Source organism: Dendrobates tinctorius, unplaced genomic scaffold, assembly GCF_039654945.1.
Source record: "Dendrobates tinctorius isolate UK_male_01 unplaced genomic scaffold, ASM3965494v1 ptg000069l, whole genome shotgun sequence".
NCBI classification, from domain to species: Eukaryota; Metazoa; Chordata; class Amphibia; order Anura; family Dendrobatidae; genus Dendrobates; species Dendrobates tinctorius.
Window position 1 is genome coordinate 19,268,005 of NW_027361737.1, and position 18,459 is coordinate 19,286,463.

Genomic DNA, 18,459 nt, shown 5'->3' on the forward strand with positions numbered 1-18,459 from the left:
ACTGACCAGCGCCATTGCCTTATGTAATCAATTTATATACGGGGCCATCAAAAGAAATGTATCAACCTTCGTTCATCAGCACATCTAATGTGTATGGTCAACTAAAGAGACCTAATTAATTATCAGATATACAAGAACGCTTACTATATAACCCCTTTAAAATGAATCTGTCCATAAAATCACTCCCCCCCAGCTGCATACAGTGCCTTGAGAAAGTATTCGGCCCCCTGGAACTTTTCAACCTTTTCCCACATATCCTGTTTCAAACATAAAGCATAAAGATACCAAATGTAAATTTTTGATAAAGAATCAACAACAAGTGAGACACAATTGTGAAGTTGAATGAAATTTATTGGTTATTTTAAATTTTTGTGGAAATTAAAATACTGAAAAGTGGGTTGCAATATTATTCGGCCCATTTACTTTCAGCAGGGCTGTGGAGTCGGTAAGCCAAACCTGCGACTCCGACTCCTCAATTTCCCTTACACCGACTCCGACTCCACGACTCCGACTCCCACATATATTGCTTATATTTAAGTAAAAAATTTATTGTAGTACAATGTGAACATCAGACATTTTATCATTTTTTATGATACAATAATTAAGATATTTAGATAGAACATAATATATATGTATTGGATTACAACTTTAGAACACAAAAAACTGTAATAAATTGTAAATATGTAATACACTATAATATCGATTATATATATATATATATATATATATATATATATATATATATATAAAACACTATGTAATAAACTATTTAAGTGGCAAAAAACAGTTTTCAACAAAAACATACTAAATAACATTTGTGCAGTCTATGAATTTGTTCTAAGAAATAGAATTGCCTCCATCAGATCCTCCTTCATAGATGACCTCAAATCTGACCTAATAATTTTAAGGCCAGAGAACAACCTCTCTACACTAACTTGGGTTTGAGGCAAAGCCGTAACCACATGGGCAACATCTCTAACAATTTCCGGGTATAAAGGAATTGCCTCATGAACAGTCAGTTTTGATGAACGGTTGAATTTTTCTATTTCTTTGACAGCAAGTGAAACATTTTGCTGAAATATGGTTAATCTGCTTGCTATAGGAGACGGAGTGAAATCTTTTTCCTTGCGGCAACGCTTTGCCTGCTCCATGTCAAAGTCAAACTCCTCATCTGATGAGGATGAAGATATGGCAGCAGTAGCACTGTCAGGACCCAAGTCCTCTTGCACCCGGCAGTCCTCCTGTAGGCCACTCATCCTAACTGCTACCTCAGTCAGAGCTTCTTTTCCTTTAGTAAGCTGTTGATCATCAAGCAGTATACGATGACTTGGGTCCACATAAACAGCTGCCAGAAAAATTTTATTTTCCAATAGCTGTGTCTCTCTCCGTTTCATTGAAGCAGCAATGCCATCTGCGATTAAACCTCCTCTTTGGGACAAGCAAAATAGCAAGTTCTTCCACTCCCTTATGAAAATGCCAGAAGTTAAATCCTCAGCTTGTAATTTTTTAGTCACGGTAAATGGGTGATTAAGCAATTCCTTCAATTCAGCCACCTGTGTCCATTGACCTTCATTTAGGGTTACCTGAGGGTTCACCATATCTATAAGAAACAGTTTTATTTCAAGAAATCGCTCAATCATCAAATAAGTGCTGCCCCACCGAGTGGCTTGATCAACAATTGCCCCTTTCCCAGCACGTCTCTTCAAGATGGAATCAATTTTAGGGGTTCTGGCGGCAATAACCAATTTCCTCACTTTTCCAATCAGATTTCTAGCATGTCCCTCTTGCAGACTATCTCTTATTGCCAGCTGCAGCGTGTGCACAACACAGCACATGTGATGAATAGGAAAGTGTTTTGAAGCAGCTTCAACAAGATCATCTATTTCTACAGTATAATTTTGCTGTTCTTCTGTTGTAATATCTGTTTGTTCCTCAGTTACATGAACAGCACTGTGGCCTTCCATCTCAAACATACTGAATCCTAAATTTTCTTCTAGCTGTTGTTCATTACTCTCATTCATCAGTTTAATTGTACTTATCATGTTTGAAGCATTGTCCGTTACAATAGCAAGAACCTGTTCTTGTGTGAATGTAGCCTTAGATCAGGAATAGAACAGCCATTTATAGGACATTTCATAATTTTCCCAAATTCCTATGAAAAAATATTCAGCACATTCTGCATTGAACTACTGTACCCAATTTATTATATATTTTAGGAGTCTGTCCATTTTATACCGACTCCATCAAAATGAGCTCCGACTCCGACTCCACAGCCCCGACTTTCAGTGCAGCAAACTCACTCCAGAAGTTCATTGTGGATCTCTGAATGATCCAATGTTGTCCTAAATGACTAATGATGATAAATATAATCCACCTGTGTGTAATCAAGTCTCAGTATAAATGCACCTGCTCTGTAATAGTCTCAGGGTTTTGTATGAAGCACAGAGAGCATCATGAAGACCAAGGAACACAACAGGCAGTTCCGTGATACAGTTGTGGAGAAGTTTAAAGCCGGATTTGGATACAAAATGATATCCAAAACTTTAAACATCCCAAGGAGCACTGTGCAAGCAATCATATTGAAATGGAAGGAGTATCCTACCACTGCAAATCTACCAAGACCCGGCCATCCCTCTAAACTTTGATCAGTTTTCTCCTTGTTTGAGATGAGATGCAGCCAAGAGGCCCATGATCACTCTGGATGAAGTGCAGAGATCTACAGCTGAGGGGGGACAGTCTGTCCATAAGAGAACTATCCGTCGTACACTGCACAAATCTGGTCTTTATGGAAGCGTGGCAAGAAGAAAGACATTTCTCAAAGATATCCATAAAAAGTGTTGTTTAAAGTTTGCAACAAGTCACCTGGGAGACACACCAAACATGTGGAAGAAAATGCTCTGGTCAGATGAAACCAAAATTAAACTTTTTGGCAACAATGCCAAACGATATAAAAAAATACGGAGAAAAAATGAGTTTACCATATACAATGAAAAATAAGTATTTATTAATACAAAAAGTTCATCAATTAAATAGTAAAATGTACAATAAAATAAATCATATCAATTAGTATGTATGGATACACATGATCCACAAGACAGATGGCCACAGACTATGAGCAGAACATACTGTAATAGCAGGACAGAGCAAAAAATAACCTATGTCAAACCAATGGTGATAGAAAGAGTTAATGTAAACATCAAGCAGCTGATTCACTCAGTATCAGGTGGCTCATATAGCCAACCATGCAGTGCAATAGTATGCTTAGGCTAGTTTCACACTTGCTTTTTTTTGCAGCGCGTTTTTCCCGCAAAAAAACGCATTGAAAAAACGCATACAAAAGCATACAACTGCTGCGTTTTTTTCAAGCATTTTTATGAGCATGCATGAAAAAAACGCAGCGTTTTTATGCGTTTGTATGCGTTTTTACCGCGTTTGCGTTTTTTTCCAACATTAGGTGGCCCCTCACACTAACCCAAACCATGACTTTACTAACCCTAACCCTGACCCTAACCCTAACCCTTAACCAAACCATACTTAACCCTAACCCAAACCCTAACTAACCCTAACCCTGACCTTAACCCTGACCCTAACCCTAACCCTGACCCTAACCCTGACCCTAACCCTGACCCTAACCCTGACCCTAACCCTAACCCTGACCCTAACCCTTAACCAAACCATACTTAACCCTAACCCAAACCCTAAACCCTAACTAACCCTAACCCTAACTCTGACCCTAACCAAACCATACTTAACCCTAACCCTGACCCTAACCCTAACCCTAACCCTTAACCAAACCATACTTAACCCTAACCCCAACCCTAACCCTAACCCTAAACCCCCTTAACTAACCCTAACTCTAACCCAAACCCCTAAATTCCATGGTTAACAAAAAAAACCGCATGTGCAAAAAAACGCATACATGAGCATGCCAGTGCGCATGTATGCGCATCCATAGGCTATAATGGCCATTTTTAGCGCAAAACGTGCGCATACGTGCGCATGCGCTTTTTTGCAGGGCCAAAAAATGCAACATGCTGCGTCTGGAAAATACAAACGCACACCCCAAAAAAACGCAGCGCATGAAAATCGCATACGTGCGCTTACCAGCGCGCAGGTATGCGCACCCATGTTAAATATAGGGGAAAAAACGCATGCTCACATATGCGTTTTTTTTCCAGCGCAAAAAAACGCAAATGTGAAACCAGCCTAAACAAGTGCCCCTAAATCATAAACATCACCATGGTATCAACAATGAATATATATGTATACATATGCAAAGACCGCTAAATGACTAAGTAAAGAATGAAGAGGTTAATTACCCAAAGTGACTGCCTGTGCTGTGACCACGGTCCCCAACACACGTTTCCTCAGGAAGCGACGAAATATCAAGCAAAATGTTCATTGGGGAACTAATTGATATGATATATTTTATTGTACATTGTACTATTTAACCCCTTCCTGCCATCCGACGTACTATCCCGTCCACGGTACCCGGGCCCGTATGACCGGGGACAGGATAGTACGTCGGCGCGATCAGCGGCGCCCACGTGGTGAGCGCCGCTGATCGCGGCCGGGTGTCAGCTGATTATCACAGCTGACACCCGGCACAATGTGTCAGGGGCGGTCACGGACCACCCCCGACACGTTAACCCCTTGCACACCGCGATCAAACACGATCGCGGTGTACCGGGGGTTAAAGGGAAGCATCGGCAGGGAGGGGGCTCCCTCCGTGCTTCCCTGAGCCCCCCACAGCAGCGCAATGTGCAGCGCTGCTGCGGGGGACTCCCTTCCTCCAGGCCCCCGAATCCAAGATGGCGACGGGGGCGTTCGGGGGCCTGCGGAAGCTGGCTTCCTCAGTGCCTGCAAAGCGCAGGCATGAGGAAGCCTTCTGCAGTGCCTGTGTCAGATCGCTGATCTGTCACAGTGATCTGTGATGTAACAGATCAGCGATCTGTCACAGGACAGTGATGTCCCACCTGGGACTATTTAATAAAGTAAAAAAAAAAAATAAAAAAAAGTGTAAAAATAATTAAAAAAAAAAAAAAAAAAAAATAAAAAAAAAAATCGCCAAATAAATTAGAAAAAAAAAAATAAATATTCCCCCAATAAATCCATTTTTTGGAAAGAATAAAAAAAAAAAAAACAATAAAAGTACACATATTAGGTATCGCCGCGTCCGTAACGACCCGCCCTATAAAACTGTCCCATTAGTTAACCCCTTTAGCGAACCCCTTAAAAAATAAAAATAAAAAACGAAGCAAAAAATAATGATTTATTATCATACCGCCAAACAAAAAGTGTAATAACGCGCGATTAAAAAGACGCATATAAATATCCATGGTACCGCTGAAAACGTCATCTTGTCCCGCAAAAAACGAGCCGCCACACAGCATCATCAGCGAAAAAATAAAAAAAGTTATAGCTCGCTGAATAAAGCGATGCAAAAACATGGATTTTTGTGAGTACTCACCGTAAAATCCTTTTCTCCGAGACGCTCATTGGGGGACACAGAGACTGTGGGTGTGTGCTTCTGCCGTCTGGAGGCCGACACTAAGTATACAAAAAAAGAGTTAGCTCCTCCTCCGCCGCATACACCCTCGCCCCCAGACCGGGCGTAACTCAGTTTAGTGCATAAGCAGTAGGAGAACGCGCCTTAAACTCAGGCAAGAAACTATATGTCTGAAAAAGGGGGCCACCCTAAACCTTGTACAAGGATTTGTATAACTCAAAATAAGTAAATGCCAACTGGCTGATAGGGTGGGTGCTGTGTCCCCCAATGAGCGTCTCGGAGAAAAGGATTTTACGGTGAGTACTCACAAAAATCCATGTTTCTCCTTCGTCTCATTGGGGGACACAGAGACTGTGGGACGTTCTAAAGCAGTCCTCTGGGCGGGATCTTAGCTCACCCAATCCATGCTAATTTGCGCCCCTGATTAGAGGTGCGCAACTGCTGCCTGGAGAATCTTTCTTCCCAGGCTTGCATCCGAGGATGCCTGGGTATGTACGTTATAATGTTTGACAAACGTATGCAAACTGGACCAGGTAGCTGCTTTGCACACCTGCTCCGCTGAAGCCTGGTGTCGCAGTGCCCATGAGGCACCCACTGCTCGTGCCGAGTGAGCCTTGATCCCTGCCGGAACCGGCGTGCCACTGATTTGATAAGATTCTTGGACCATCAGGCGAACCCATCTGGCCAAAGTCGCTCTGGACGCAGCGAGCCCCTTCCGCCGCCCTTCTGGAACCACGAATAGAGAGTCTGTCTGGCGGAATGGCGCTGTCCTTGTCACATACCTCCTAAGAGCTCTTACCAGATCCAGGGTGTGCAAAGCCTTTTCTACCCTGTGCACCGGTGCCGGGCAAAACGAGGGTAAGACAATGTCTTCGTTGATATGGAACGCAGACACAACCTTCGGCAAGAAGGGAGGAGCTGGCCTTAAAACTACCTTATCTTTATAAAAGGTCAGGAACGGCGGTTTACAAGATAAGGCCGCCAATTCCGAAATCCGCCTAATAGACGTTATAGCTACTAGAAAAACGACCTTTCTGGACAGGTAAGGTAAGGAGACCTCTTGCAATGGTTCGAAAGGAGCCTCCTGAAGGGCCCTGAGCACCAAGTTCAGGTCCCATGATTCCGTCGGCGCCTTATAGGGGGGTACTAAATGTGCGACCCCCTGCATAAACGTCCTAACCTGCCAGACGGAAGCGACTTTTCGTTGGAAAAGCACCGACAGGGCCGAGATTTGCGTTCTGAGCGAACTCGGAGCCAATCCCGCGTCCAGCCCTGCCTGTAGAAAAGCCAGTACGTTGGGGATCGAAAAAACCAGAGGAGCCACTTCACGATCCCTACACCAACGGAAAAAAACTTCCCAAGTTCGATGATATACTCTCGCCGAGGAAGGCTTTCGGGCACTCACCATCGTGGTCGCCACATCGCGCCTGAATCCTGCCTGTGTTAACAGCCAAGATTCAATGGCCACCCCGTCAAACACAGGGCCCCTAAGTTCGGATGGCAGATCGGCCCCTGGGACAGTAAGTCCGGCCGATCTGGGAGACGCCAGGGTACGTCCACCACTAGTTGAACCAGATCTGCATACCAGGCCCGCCGGGGCCAGTCTGGGGCCAGCAGAATTGCTGGAACCTTCTCTCTCCTTATTTTCCTGATAACTCTTGGAAGCAGCGGCAGCGGGGGGAACAAGTACGGGAGACGAAACTGGCTCCACGGGAGCACCAGAGCATCTGCTGCGATTGCCTGCGGATCGAGGGATCGAGCGACAAACCTTTGTACTTTGGCATTCTCTCTGGATGCCATAAGGTCCACGTCTGGTGTCCCCCACCGTTGGCAGATCTGCTGAAAGATCTCGGGGTGCAGGGACCATTCCCCTGCCGCGACCCCCTGTCGGCTGAGAAAATCTGCCGCCCAGTTTTCGACTCCCGGAATGTGCACCGCTGAAATTACCACGCGGTTCTTCTCTGCCCAACGCAGTACCAGCCCGACCTCGCGCATGGCTGCCTGGCTGCGCGTGCCCCCTTGATGGTTGACATATGCTACTGCTGTAGCATTGTCCGACTGAATGCGCACCGGCCGGTGTCTCAGGAAACACTGAAAATGTTGCAGGGCCAATCGTATTGCCCATATCTCCAGAATGTTGATCGGGAGAATTATCTCCTGAATGGACCACCGCCCCTGGGCTGTGTGACTCTGGAAAACTGCTCCCCAACCATGCAGGCTTGCATCGGTCGTCACCACCAACCACTGCTCCGGGGGAAAAGGTTTCCCCTGGACCAGAGACGAGTCGCGAGTCCACCACCGGAGTGAACGTCGGACCAGCGGAGACAACTTGCACCGATGACTGAGAGACAGCAGCCTCCGGTCCCATGCTGACAAGAGCGCATGCTGAAGCGGACGGAGATGGAACTGGGCAAACGGGATTGCCTCCATCGCGCCACCATTCTGCCCAACACACTCATGCCGTACCGGATGGATCTGGTGCCCGGCTGTAGAAGGTTCCGTACCCCTTGCTTGATTTTTCGCGCCTTGTCCTGAGGGAGGATCACCAGCCCCCGGGAGGTGTCGAAAATCATGCCTAGGAACACGATTCTTTGGGATGGAACCAAGGACGACTTGCTCCGATTGATCAACCAGCCTAGACGGGCCAGGGTATCCAGAGTGATACTGACATTGTCCTGGCACTCCTGAAACGACGGCCCCTTTACCAAAAGGTCGTCCAGGTAAGGTAACACCGTTATGCCCCGTGCATGCAGGATGGCCATAACCAACGCCATTATCTTTGTAAAGACTCTGGGGGCAGTGGCTAAACCGAAGGGCAGAGCCACAAATTGGAAATGTCGTCCTCCGATCGCAAATCGCAGGAACCTCTGGTGTGGGGGAAATATCGGAATATGTAGATATGCATCCTGCACATCGATCGAGGCCAGGAATTCCCCTGGATCCATGGCTGCAATGACCGAGCGGAGGGACTCCATCCGGAATCGCCTGACCCTGATGAATCTGTTCAGGATCTTTAGATCCAGTACTGGCCTCACAGTCCCGTCTTTTTTGGGGACCGAAAACAGGTTGGAGTAAAACCCCTGCGACTCTTCGCCCTGCGGCACTGGGGCGATGACCCCTTTGCGCTGTAGCGTCATTATAGCCTGTAACAAACTTTCCGCCTGCGAATCTGTCTTGGAAAGTCGGGAACGGAAGAATCGCTGTGGCGGGTGTCCGACAAACTCTATCTTGTACCCGGACGATATTAGTTCTGCCACCCAAGTGTCGCGTGCCACTGCGACCCAAACGTGGCTGAACCCTAGTAGGCGTCCGCCCACTCTGTCGTCCGTAGGTACGGAGCGCCTCCAGTCATTTAGCTGGAGGCTTTTGGGATCTGGCCCCCCTCGCTCTGGGCAAACGGCCTCGGCCTCTACCCAGCGGATTGGCCCTGTAAGAGGTTTGCTTTTCCCTACTCTGGCCATCGTTTGCGGAGGAGTATGCCCTGGCCGAAGTCCCCCCCCAGGGGCTACGAAAGGGCCGAAAACGCCTCTGCGTTTGCCTGAATGCCGGGCAACTTCTCTGCTGCGGGAGGAAACTACTTCTCCCCCCTGTGGCCTCTGAGATAAGCCTATCAAGCTTCTCACCGAACAGCCGATTGCCCTGAAAAGGCAATGAGGTTAAGGATTTCTTAGAGATAGAATCCGCTTTCCACAACCTCAGCCATAATGCACGCCTAATGGCGATCGCATTTGCTGCCGCCACAGCCGAACACTCGGCCGCGTCCAGTGAGGCGCTGACAAGATAATCACTCGCTCCTGATATCTGATTTGCCACCTCCAAGACCTCCGCGGGCAGATCCCTGTCTTGGAGGGCCTTATACAGAGCGTCCCCCCATGAAACCATGGCTTTAGCCACCCAAGTTGCCGCAAAGGAGGGGGCCAGAGCCGACCCTGCTGCCTCATATACCGAGCGGGCAAGCCCGTCCATGAGGTGATCAGTTGGGTCCTTTATAGAAGAAACACTGGGTATCGACAATAGCGATCTTGATGCTAAACGTGATACCGGTGGGTCCACTACTGGCGACTCTACCCATCCCTTATGGAGCTCAGGAGGAAACGGATACTTTGCTTGCAGTGCTTTTTGCATTGCAAAACGCTTATCCGGGTGTTCTCTATGTTTCTGGACTAGCTCCTCAAACTCCGGATGCGTGGCAAACCTTCTATGTGGTCGCCTGGATTTCTTGAAAGAGACCTTGTGACCTGAGGCTGTGGGCACATCGTCCTCGATCTCTAATGTCTGGTTGACTGCCTCAATGAGACTGTCCACCGAGTCCTGGTACCCCAGGCTTTCTAGATTCCAGGCCTCCTCCTCCTCGCCCTCATCCTGATCGCTCCCTGAGCTCAGCGACGGGGAACGAGATGCCCTAATACCCGCCGCCGAAGCCCCGGAGGGCCCGGCCGACGGGGAACGAGCCCTTTTGATATGAGCTTGCCTGGTACTGGAGCGGCCTCTAACGGTTGGAGGGTCCTGAGACGAGGACGAGCTATCTTCCGCTGGCAGACCACCATCCTTGTCCCTGCCCGGGCCTCGAAGGGATTCAATTGCCCTTGTAAGGGACAGCATAGAATGCGATAAAGACACCGCCCATTCCGGGGGGTCCTGACCCCTGGGTTCTGAAACAGGGGGGGGCTCCTGGGCGCGCTCCGACTCGCAGGCTTCACAAAATTTACCCGCCTGTGCCTTTGGCAGCCTGACCCCACAAGACACGCAAACCGCGTATAGGAAAGAGTGAGCTTTCCCTTTGGCAGACATATTTGCACAAGCTGAAGGCAGGGTAGAAGGAGGAGGAGGGTAACCCCTTCCCTGACAACCAGTGCGGTTCTCCAAACGGAGTTGCACTCACCCACCGGCAGCGTCCCACTCCTGTTTGAAGTACCCCGGGAAACTCCGGATGCGTGGACGCGAGGTGGTAGGGCGGAAGCCTCCGCTCCGGGACTTGTGCGCCCGCCGCTCTCCACCCCCTGACCTGCCAGACGTCAGTGGGCGGGACTTCCAGCTACCACCGGAAGTCGGCGGGCGGGGCCTCGCGCGATACTCACGGGCCTCCTCCTGCAGCGAGGGCCGCGGCCGCCGGCGGGCTTCCGGCCGCACTCCGGTACACACGGCGTGCGGCGTCCGGGTGCAGCGCCACTCTGGGCAAACGGCCTCGGCCTCTACCATTACTCACCGGGGGCAAACTTGCGGTGCGCTCCGGGAGAGAGGCGACGGGCGAGCGAGAGAGACGGATCTCCCTATTAAAGGTGAGCAGGGCCCTCCGCCGTGGGCTCCATCCCCGGCAGGAAGGGGGAGGCTTCTGGTACCGGCTTCTTCCCCCTGTACTCGGCCACGTCAAGTGACTAGATTCCTTGGCTCACCTGGGCCTCCAACTCAACCCCTGGACTCACTACCTAGGGGTGGAAGGGGCCTCTATAAATTGTGTTGTAGGAGAGGAACAACGTGGAGGCTGACCCCTGGGTTCTGCTCACACGTGCTCGCCTGTTGAAGTTATGGGGAAACCGAATCCTCTTATCAGGATGCGTTGCCCCTCTTTACAAAATAAAAAAGAAAAATGGTTGTCTGGGAAAAAGTCCCAGATGTGTCCCTCGGTGCGGGAGAGGACACGTGGAGGGTTACTCACACGTGGTCGCCCGTTGATGATTTGGGGAGATCGGACCCTCTCTATAGGATCCGTCGCCCCTGTCTTATCTTCATAGAAAAGGGAGAAAAAAAAAAAAAAAAATCTAGTCTGGAGCTCCAGACTGCGTGTGCCTCCATCAGACACTAAGCAAAAAACTGAGTTACGCCCGGTCTGGGGGCGAGGGTGTATGCGGCGGAGGAGGAGCTAACTCTTTTTTTGTATACTTAGTGTCGGCCTCCAGACGGCAGAAGCACACACCCACAGTCTCTGTGTCCCCCAATGAGACGAAGGAGAAATAATTATTTTTTATATAAAATAGTTTTCATTGCATAAAACCGACAAAAACATAAAAAACGACCTAAATGAGGTATCGCTGTAACCGTACTGACCCGAAGAATAAAACCGCTTTATCAATTTTACCGCACGCGGAACAGTGTAAACGCACCCCCCCCAAAAGAAATTCATGAAACGCTGGTTTTTGTTCATTCTGCGTCCCAAAAATCGGAATAAAAAGCGATCAAAAAATTTCACGTGCCCGGAAATGGTACCAATAAAAACGTCAACTTGTCCCGCAAAAAATAAGACCTCACATGACTCGGTGGGTCAAAATACGGAAAAATTACAGCTCTCAATATGTGGTGATGCAAAAACTATTTTTACAATAAAAAGCGTCTTTTAGCGTGCGACAGCCGCCAAACATAAAAACCGCCATAAATAGTAAATCAAACCCCCCGTTATCACCCCCTTAGTTAGGGAAAAATAATAAAATTTAAAAAATGTATTTATTTCCATTTTTCCATTAGGGTTAGGGCTAGGGTTAGGGCTAGGGTTAGGGTTAGGGCTAGGGGCGTGTTGGGGTTCGGGTTGGAGTTAGAATTGGGAGTTTCCACTGTTTGGGCACATCAGGGGCTCTCCAAATGCAACATGGCGCCTGATCTCAATTCCAGCCAATTCTGAGTTGAAAAAGTCAAATGGTGCTCCTTCCCTTCCAAGCTCTGCTATGCGCCCAAACAGTGTTTTACCCCCACATGTAGGGTATCAGCCTACTCAGGACAAATTGCAAAACAATTTTTGGGGTCCAATTTCTCCTGTTACCCTTAGGAAAATAAAAAATTGGGGGCAAAAATATCATTTTTGTGGAAAAAAATGATTTTTTTATTTTCACGTCCGAGTGTTATAAACTTCTGTGAAGCACTTGGGGGTTCAAAGTGCTCACCACACATCTAGATAAGATCCGTGGGGGGTCTAGTGTCCAAAATGGGGTCACTTGTGGGGAGTTTCAATAGTTTAGGTACATCAGGGGCTCTCCAAACGCACATGACACCCGCAGACCATTCCATCAAAGTCTGCATTCCAATACGTCACTGCTTCCCTTCCGAGCCCCGACGTGTGTCCATACAGTAGTTTTCTCCCACATATGGGGTGTCAGCGTACTCAGGACAATTTGGACAACAACTTTTGGGGTCCAATTTCTCCTGTTACCCTTGGGAAAATGAAAAAATTGGGGACTAATTGATCATGTTTGTGGAAAAAATACGATTTTTTTATTTTCATGCCCTGGCATTATAAACTTCTGTGAAGCCCTTGGGGGTTCAAAGTGCTCACCTCACATCTAGATACGTTCCTTAGTGGGTCTAGTTTTCAAAATGGGGTCATTTGTGAGGGGTTTCCACTGTTTAGGTACATTAGGGGCTCTCCAAAGGCAACATGACACCCGCAGACCATTCCATCAAAGTCTGCATTCCAAAACGTCACTACTTCCCTTCCGAGCCCCGACGTGTGCCCATACAGTAGTTTTCTCCCACATATGGGGTATCAGCATACTCAGGACAAATTGGACAACAACTTTTGGGGTCCAATTTCTCCTGGTACCCTTGGGAAAATAAAAAAATGGTGACTAAAAGATCATGTTTGTGGAAAAAAATACGAATTTTTTATTTTCACGCCCGGGCGTTGTAAACTTCTGTGAAGCACTGGGGGGTTCAAAGTGCTCACCACACATCTAGATAAGTTCCTTGGAGGGTCTAGTATACAAAATGGTGTCATTTGTGGGGGGTTTCCACTGTTTAGGTACATTGGGGCTCTCCAAAGGCAACATGACACCCGCAGACCATTCCATCAAAGTCTGCATTCCAAAACGTCACTACTTCCCTTCCGAGCCCCGACGTGTGCCCATACAGTAGTTTTCTCCCACATATGGGGTATCAGCATACTCAGGACAAATTGGACAACAACTTTTGGGGTCCAATTTCTCCTGGTACCCTTGGGAAAATAAAAAAATGGTGATTAAAAGATCATGTTTGTGGAAAAAATACGAATTTTTTATTTTCACGCCTGGGTGTTATAAACTTCTGTGAAGCACTGGGGGGGTCAAAGTGCTCACCACACATCTAGATAAGTTCCTTAGGGAGTCTAGTTTCCAAAATGGTGTCATTTGTGGGGGGGTTCCACTGTTTTGGTACATCAGGAGTTTTCCAAACGCGACATGGTGTCCGATCTCAATTCCAGCCCAAAACGTCAAATGGCGCTGCTTCCCTTCCGAGCTCTGCCATGCGCCCAAATAGTGGTTTACCCCCACATGTGGGGTATCAGCGTACTCAGGACAAATTGCACAATAACTTTTAGGGTCCTGTTACCCTTGGAAAAATAAGAATTGAGGGTGAAAAGATCATTTTTGTGGAAAAAATATGATTTTTTAATTGTATGGCTTTATGTTATAAACTTCTGTGAAGCCCATGGGGGTTCAAAGTTCTCACCACACATCTAGATAAGTTCCTTAGGGGGTCTAGTTTCCAAAATGGGGTCACTTGTAGGGGGTTTCCACTGTTTAGGTACATCAGGGACTCTCCAAACGTGACATGGCGTCCAATCTGAATTCCAGCCAATTTTGCATTGAAAAAGTCAAACGGCGCTCCTTCCATTCTGAGCTCTGCCATGCGCCGAAACAGTCGTTCCCCCCCACATATCAGGTATCTGCGTACTCAGGACAAATTGCACAATAACTTTTGCAGTTCAATTTCTCCTGTTACCCTTGGTAAAATAAAAAAAATTGAACCTGAAGTATTTTTTTTATGAAAAAAAGTTAGATGTTCATTTTTTTTTAAATATTCAAAAAAATTCCTGTGACGCACCTAAAGGGTTAATAAACTTCTTGAATGTGGTTTTGAGCACCTTAAGGGGTGCAGTTTTTAGAATGGTGTCACTTTTGGGTATTTTCTATCATATAGACCCCTCAAAGTGGCTTCAAATGTGATGTGGTCCTAAAAATAAAATGGTGTTGTAAAAATGAGAAATCGCTGGTCAACTTTTAACCCTTATAACTTCCTAACAAAAAAAAAATTTGGTTCCAAAATTGTGCTGATGTAAAGTAAACATGTGGGAAATGTTAGTTATCAAGTTTTTTGTGTGCCGTATCTCTGTGATTTAAGAGCATAAAAATTCAAAGTTGGAAAATCGCGAAATTTTCGCCAAATTTCCGTTTTTCTCACAAATAAACGCAAGTTATTTGAATGAAATTTTACCACTAACATGAAGTACAATATGTCACGAGAAAACAATGTCAGAATCACCGGGATCCATGGAAGCGTTCCAGAGTTATGACCTCATAAAGGTACAGTGGTCAGAATTGTAAAAATTGGCCCGGTCATGAACGTGCAAACCACCCTTGGGGGTGAAGGGGTTAATTGATGAACTTTTGTATTAATAAATACTTATTTTTCATTGTATATGGTAAACTCATTTTTTCTCCGTATTTTTTTATATGTATCTCTGAGTTTATATACATGAAATTTTCTTGACTTTGTGCTGGTACTTTTTATGTTCTAAATGCCAAACGATATGTTTGGCGTAAAGGCAACACAGCTCATCACCCTGAACACACCATCCCCACTGTCAAACATGGTGGTGGCAGCATCATGGATTGGGGCTGCTTTTCTTCAGCAGGGACAGGGAAGATAGTTAAAATTGATGGGAAGATGGATGGAGCCAAATACAGGACCATTCTTGAAGAAAACCTGTTGGAGTCTGCAAAAGACGTGAGACTGGGACGGAGATTTGTCTTCCAACAAGACAATGATCCCAAACATAAAGCAAAATCTACAATAGAATGGTTCACAAATAAACGTGTCCAGGTGTTGGAATGGCCAAGTCAAAGTCCAGACCTGAATCCAATCGAGAATCTGTGGAAAGAGCTGAAAACTGCTGTTCACAAACGATCTCCATCCAACCTCACTGAGCTCGAGCTGTTTGCCAAGGAAGAATGGACAAGAATTTCAGTCTCTCGATGTACAAAACTGATAGAGACATACCCCAAGTGACTTGTAGCTGTAATCGCAGCAAAAGGTGGAGCAACAAAGTATTAAGTTAAAGGGGCCAAATAATATTGCACGCCCCACTTTTCAGCTTTTGAATTTCCACAAAAATTTAAAATAACCAATAAATTTCGTTCAACTTCACAATTGTGTCCACTTATTGTTGATTCTTCACCAACAATTTACATTTGGTATCTTTATGTCTGAAGTATGATATGTGGGAAAAGGTTGAAAAGTTCCAGGGGGCCGAATACTTTCACAAGGTACTGTATATGAGTAAGCAGATCTTTGAATGCTGAATCCAAACAACTTTACATCCATTCTGCAGTCCTGAGAAAGAAGCATTTTAATTCGTTTGTAAACGAGGCATTTAAGTGAACCTGTCAGCAGAATTTTGCTAAGTAACCTACAGACACTGGGGATGAAGAAATCCATCTTGTGTTTCTTGTGTAATCAGTGTTAGAAGTCTTCAGCTAATGAGATGCCCGTGCTCCGGGGCGGGACTGAAGGCAGAGTCTTACCTGCCTGCTCTAAGCCAGAAAAACCACAGGACGCCCTGAAGCATAAACATGTTCCTCATCATAGAGACAGACTGTTTGTGCTTCAGGGCCTGTGGGCAGGTCTTTCCTTGGTCTCGCTGGCTTAGAGCAGGCAGATAAGACTCTGCCTACAGTCTTGCCCCGGAGCACGGGCATCTCATTTGCTGCAAACTTCTAACACTGATTACACAAGAACCACAAGACTGATTTCTTCACCTTACATATAATTTTAGTCAGTGTAACAGCACCAACCTGACAATGGCTGTAGTTTACTTAGCAATATCCTGCTGACAGATTCCCTTTAAGAGCTCTGGGTATGACAGGGCACTTGCCGATCTTCTGCTGAAAAAGGTTGCTTCTTCGCCCAGCTTCAGCATCTTTAGCTTGATTAATATCCCATTGTCTGATGTCACACACACAATAAGTTATCAATGAAATTATAGGGACTGGTGGTGGGATGGGAAACAACCTCGTTAGGCAGTGGCTCCTTAAGTGTTCTGTCATGCCCAGACCACTTAAAGGGAACCTGTCACATGAAAAAATGGTATTAACTTGCAGATATGGGGCTACTCTGCAGTTTAACATCATTTTGAACCTGCCAGGCACCCGCACTTAAAGCCTCGTGGACAGGAGGAAATGAACTGCATTGCCCCCCAGCAGCACTTGGCGGTCAGTCATGGAGTCGGTGCTGGCTCAATCAGCGCTCTGTGCATTGAGAACAGCGGCTATAACTGCGGTCCTGTCAGTGACGGACAGCCAATCCTAATGCTGAGCTGCTGTCCATCAGTGGTGGGGGCGCTGTTACTGACTCCGCTCCCTATACACAGAGCAGTAACAGAACCAGCACTAGTGCTGCCTCTGTGACTGAACGCAAAATGCTGCCGATGGGGGGGGATAAACTTAATTTCCTCCCAGCAGAAGGGGTCCGAGTGCGGGCGACGGGAAGGTTCAGAATACCGTTTTTTTCATGTGACAGGTTCCCTTTAAATCCTCATTTGCATATGAATTAAAATGCTGATTTCTTGGGAATGTGGCAACAGATTGAAGGAAAAATCCATCTTTTTATCCAATCAGACCTGCCTGCCCATAAGTGCACTTTGTGAGAAGTTGATCTTTACCAACAGTATTCCCACATTGCTATGACTTTACGGACTTTGACTCACATGAACGGCTGGCTGCAGTACTCACTGAACATAGTAACCATGATATCCAGGACTATTTTAGCCTGCAAGAAAAGTAAAATGACTTATTAATGCAAGTGATGCAAAAGTGATCATCACAGCACAACGGGTTCTGTGCTCTCCATCACCTTCGTGAGATCCGTGGCCGTGCATTCAATAAACACGTTGTGAGTATTCAAGGAGATTTTGGTGTGATCCCCTAAAAGTCAAAATAAAAATTAGAAGACATTATGAAAACAATTACAAAACTGCAGTAAGTGTTACCCTCTTATGTTGTGTCTTTTTAAGCATAAACGTAAAAGAGTCTCACCATTTTATTTCCTAGGGTTGTGAAGGAGACATATTGTTTAAATGTGTTTATACAGAAAAATAGTCCTCAGACAGCGGCTGTGGTGTGTGTATATGCTGCTGACTACTTTATGCTGACATTTTCTGGGTTTATACTCTATCACTTTTTGTGTGCATTTTACTTCTGTACCGTACACTAAAATGTTGATAAATATAGAATAAAAAAAAATATATACACCATATTTTGCGGATTATAAGACGCACCCCAAATTTTGAAGAGAAATAGGAAAAAAAACTTTTTGTTAATAAAATAGTGGTGCTTCTTATAATCCATGCGTGTTATTGTTCACCGAGGGGTGGTGGCTGCGGTGAAGCGGGGTGCCAGGGTCGCTGCTGGTGGAGGCAAGAGTGGAGCGTTGCTGCAAGCCGCAGGCTGGAATGAGGGGGTGTTTGGATGTGAGGCGTGCCACTGCGGGTGTCCGGTGCCGCGGGGGGGCACTGCCGACATTTTGTGAAAGACCAGAGCCCTTGCAGTTCCGTTGTTTCCTGTGCGGTGGACTCCGGAAAAATGGCTGCCGGGGGGCAGCGCATGCGCAGATGGAGATCTCGGCACCAAGATTCCAGGAGATGAGATTTCAGCGCTGAGGTCTCATCTCCCAAGATCTTGGTGCCGAGATCTCCATCTGCGCATGTGTCGCCCCCCGGCAACCATTTTTCCGGAGTCCACCGCACAGGAAACCACGAAACTGCAAGGGCTCTGGTCTTTCACAAAATGTCGGCAGAGCCCCCGCAGCACCAAACACCTACAGCGGCACGCCACACCTCCAAACACCCCCTCATTCCAGTCTGCGGCCTGCAGCAACGCTCCACTCTTTCCTCCTCCAGCAGAGACCCTGCTCCACTGCAGCCAGCAATACGGTATACATACACAACATATATATATATGTAGTTCAATGTGAAAAACAGAGGACTTTTT

General features: G+C 46.6%; 1 protein-coding gene across 1 annotated transcript in view; it reads right to left on the reverse strand.

Annotated features, from left to right (window-relative positions):
* FARSB (phenylalanyl-tRNA synthetase subunit beta) overlaps positions 1-18,459 on the reverse strand; it is a 121,643-nt gene that overhangs the window by 86,299 nt on the left and 16,885 nt on the right. The window contains exons 8-9 of the mRNA XM_073581125.1: positions 17,324-17,394; positions 17,178-17,239 (exon numbers count right to left, since the gene is read on the reverse strand). Coding sequence (XP_073437226.1) covers positions 17,178-17,239; positions 17,324-17,394 — 133 coding nt within the window. The remainder of the gene's footprint in view (positions 1-17,177; positions 17,240-17,323; positions 17,395-18,459) is intronic.